General features: G+C 40.9%; 1 protein-coding gene across 1 annotated transcript in view; it reads left to right on the plus strand.

Moving 5' to 3' along the window:
- MUC21 (mucin 21, cell surface associated) overlaps positions 1–3,752 on the plus strand; it is a 14,371-nt gene that overhangs the window by 9,660 nt on the left and 959 nt on the right. The window contains 2 exon segments of the mRNA XM_059401519.1: positions 3,588–3,750; position 3,752. The exon segment at position 3,752 is cut by the window's right edge and continues 435 nt beyond it. Coding sequence (XP_059257502.1) covers positions 3,588–3,750; position 3,752 — 164 coding nt within the window.

Below are 3,752 nucleotides of genomic sequence, written 5' to 3' on the forward strand. Positions count from 1 at the left end.
CTCTCTTTCTGCCTGCCTCTCTGCCTACTTGTGTTCTCTGTCTGTCAAATAAATAAATAAAATAAAATAAAAAAAACACCAAGACAGAATTAAAACACTTGATAAGATTAAGGTATGAGTTAAGAATTGGTAGTAATAATTGGGTGCCTGGGTGGCTCAGTGGGTTAAGCCGCTGCCTTCGGCTCAGGTCATGATCTCAGGGTCTGGGGATCGAGTCCCACATCGGGCTCTCTGCTCAGCAGGGAGCCTGCTTCCTCCTCTCTCTCTCTGCCTGCCTCTCTGCCTACTTGTGATCTCTCTCTGTCAAATAAATAAATAAATAAATAATCTTTAAAAAAAAAAAAAAGAATTGGTAGTACTAACTAAAGTTCCAAGGTTCTTGTGTTGTTTTGAAGGACAGTAGAGATACTAATTACATACAGTCTCCGTTAAGTATGTGTTCAAAATAATTTTAAGATTATGTCTAGAAGGTAGAATCTGGACTTAAATCCAGGAACTCTGCCTCCAAATAATTCTAGAGAGGGGGAAAAAAAAAGGATTTCTTAGAGTGCTTTTGGCCTCTTAGCCATAAAATGCGATTGCTAGGAGTCTAAAGCCTAACCAGTCATTGAATGATTCTTCATAATTCTGCCTCAGAACTGCTTCAGCCTCACAGCCATTAGGCAGATCTGCATCAGCCTTTTCCAACACACTCTGTCCCCTCCCGACTCTCAGACTCACTCATAAATTCCTTCATGTCTCCAGCCACCTCCTGTTTCTTTCAAACAGGTCTTAAATGTCAGGAATACTCAATCACCCACAAATAAACTGAGACGTTGCTTCTTCCACAAAGCTTCTTGTTAACAGTTATGAAGACATCTGCCTTTGGTCACACAGACTGTGCACTGAAATTTCCATCTATCAACTCCTTGGCCCTGGATACAAGATGCCTTCCCCATGAACTCCCAAAACCTTCTCCTCATTTGGGTCTCTTCAGTCATACTTGTTTAGTTGACTATGTATCCTTTGTTATTACATCTGTGTCCAGACCAGCATGACGTTTCTAGAGGACTTGGACTATATATCCTCCTCCCCAACAGACTTGAAGTCTCCTAATGTGTTATCTGTGGTATACTCTATTGAGAGATGCTTCATTAGGCTTATGAGAAGGAACACCTGAAGGATTCCATGGCAGAAGGGATCCCTCAGATTTCTCTGAAAACAACAAGAGGGAAATTCCTATGGTGGAGGATCAGAATGGGACCCTATACCACCCCTTCACCTGCTATAAGCCTGACAGATGGCTTATTCTATACATTCAACATCCCCCATGCTCTCAGCCATCATGCCCCAGAGAACCCAAAGATGTCTTCATCAACTGCTGGATCTCTCTTTCCATGTTTATTCAATGTGCATTGTTGAGTGCCTACTGCCTACCCAGCAATGTTCCATCTGTCTTCTGCCTGTAACCCAGAAGCCCAGACCTTTAATTACTGTTCTCTTTTGATTCTCATATTTCCATTTGCTTCAGAGATGTGGGGTACCACCCACTTAGCTCATTTCATTAGGGCTTTTTCCTTACCAAAACAGCCACACAGAGCTTCTTGACCAGGAAACAACGTCTTGCAGTAGAACAGGTTTCTGGCCCCATCCCTGCATTAGAGGGTGGGTCCCTTCCACTCTGGCAAATTTGATCTCCTCATGCCATTTTATTTCCTGCTCTGACCCAGCCAGTCCTGTGCCCTAACTAGTGTGATCATGTCATTCTCCTTTCTCACCTTCCTCTTGACCCCTAGTCTATTCCTTCTCAAATTCAGTATTATTTTTTAACTGCTCACAGTTGGCAGAAGAACAAATAAACTTCTGAACTCCTCCCCAACACATATGAAGCTATAAAGGTCCCTGCAGCTCTTCCATAATAAAGAAAAAGGCAAGAACATTGTATGGAGGAAGCTTAAGTCGGCATCTAGTCTTCTACCCAAGCTCAAAGTTCTTCCCCCAAACAAGCGCCTAGTAGACCCAAGCTCCTGGAAGCTCCAGTCTTTATCTCTTCACCTTGAACTCTCCTTTTTCAAGAATTCTATTCTTTGCCTTCTAGATGGCCACAACTTGGATTCAGGCACTTTACTTTCCAACAACTAAGAAGATCAAGATGCAGAAAGGAAACAGTCTCCTTAAGTATTGGTTACTACTGCATCTCCTACTTTTAGAAACCGGTAAGTGATTTCCTTTGAAAGTGGGTGATCTCAGAAGCTTCAAGGTGCTTTGGGTGATGCTGGTCACTGTCAGGACTATCTCTGATTCTCTTCTATAGAGTGGGGAATCATCATTTTACCCCAATCACTTTAGTCTAGTTAGGTATCATCCAGGAGGCAGTCAGAGCACAGTGGTTAAAACTGTAGACTCTGGTCTCAGACTGCCTGTGTATGGGTCATGGCTCCACTGTTACCTGTGTACTTCAGATGACTTGTTTAATTTCTCTGTGCCTTGGTTTCTGCATTTATAAAATTATAATAACCTGTGTGGTTGGCTGGGGGTTTAACTACTAAGAATGGGAAGAGTTGACTGTGGTGTCATTCTTACTCTTGGTCATCTCAGTTTCTTCAGTTTTATTCAAGATTCTGATCTTAACCCCAATTTGTACCACACTGCTGAAAAGGGGGGGGCTTCCCAAAATAGAGCTAAAACTCTAACCCTATGTTGTTCAATTAAGCCCAAATTAAAAATACATATGTGTGGAATGAAGTGATAGACGCCCATATTCCAGTTAGTGGTAAAATGACCCACAAATTAATTTTGATTAATTTGAGTATCTTTGTCCTTCAGTATTGTGAGGGGCAAAAAATAGACACAACATTAATTCTGTCCAAGTCTCCAAGAAGGTTGAAAGATTCCCTACACCTTATAGCCATTTGTCCTGGGAGATCTTGTGCTTTTAAGCTATATATGACTTGTGCTTCTTTGGCCTCTGCCGTAGAGATCAGTAGACCCTGGAAACTGAATGCATATAGACTCACCCAGTCCCTTGTTGAAAGGCCACATATCAAACTCTGATTAATTTAATCTAGAATAGTTTGCCTAGGAATCTTTTTTATTAATAAGCTACTCAGACAATTCTGAAATAGATGTTTTCTGAATAAAACTGAAAAATATTTTTTTCAGAAGGGAGCAATACTACTTTAAGAATGAATTAATCAATATATACTAGTTTCACAGGGCTTCTACAATTCCTTTATAATACTTCTTATCTGTATTGAATCTTATATAGTAGAATATAGAATAAGCTTAATACCAGTGGCACTAGGTTATATCATCCTGGTGTTGGGGCTGGGTGGAGAGGGCAATTTAGCATGGTAGCTGAAAGGGCAGATCCAGTACCCTAAGTATAAACTCCTGCTCGACTACTTACTATCTGCATAAATATGGACAAATGTTAACATTTCTAAGCCTCAATTTCTTCATCTTAGCTGTTGATAATAGTAGTATCTAGTTCATAGTGCTATGGTGAGCATCCAATAGAATTGTCCATGTAATGAATTTAAACAAGCATTGAACCAGAAAGTATTTACGCTCAGTATATGTTTGTCATCATTTAGGATTATCAACAGGTGAAACAGCCACATCAGGTGAGAATGAACACAGCACAATCTCTGGAGGGATGAGCACACTTGTCAATACTGGATTTAGCACAACCTCTGGTGGAACAAGTATAGTCTCCAACACTGGATCTAGTGTGACCTCTAGTGGAACCAGCACAGCCTCCAGCACTGAAT

The sequence above is a fragment of the Mustela nigripes genome, chromosome 5, assembly GCF_022355385.1.
Source record: "Mustela nigripes isolate SB6536 chromosome 5, MUSNIG.SB6536, whole genome shotgun sequence".
Taxonomy (NCBI): domain Eukaryota; kingdom Metazoa; phylum Chordata; class Mammalia; order Carnivora; family Mustelidae; genus Mustela; species Mustela nigripes.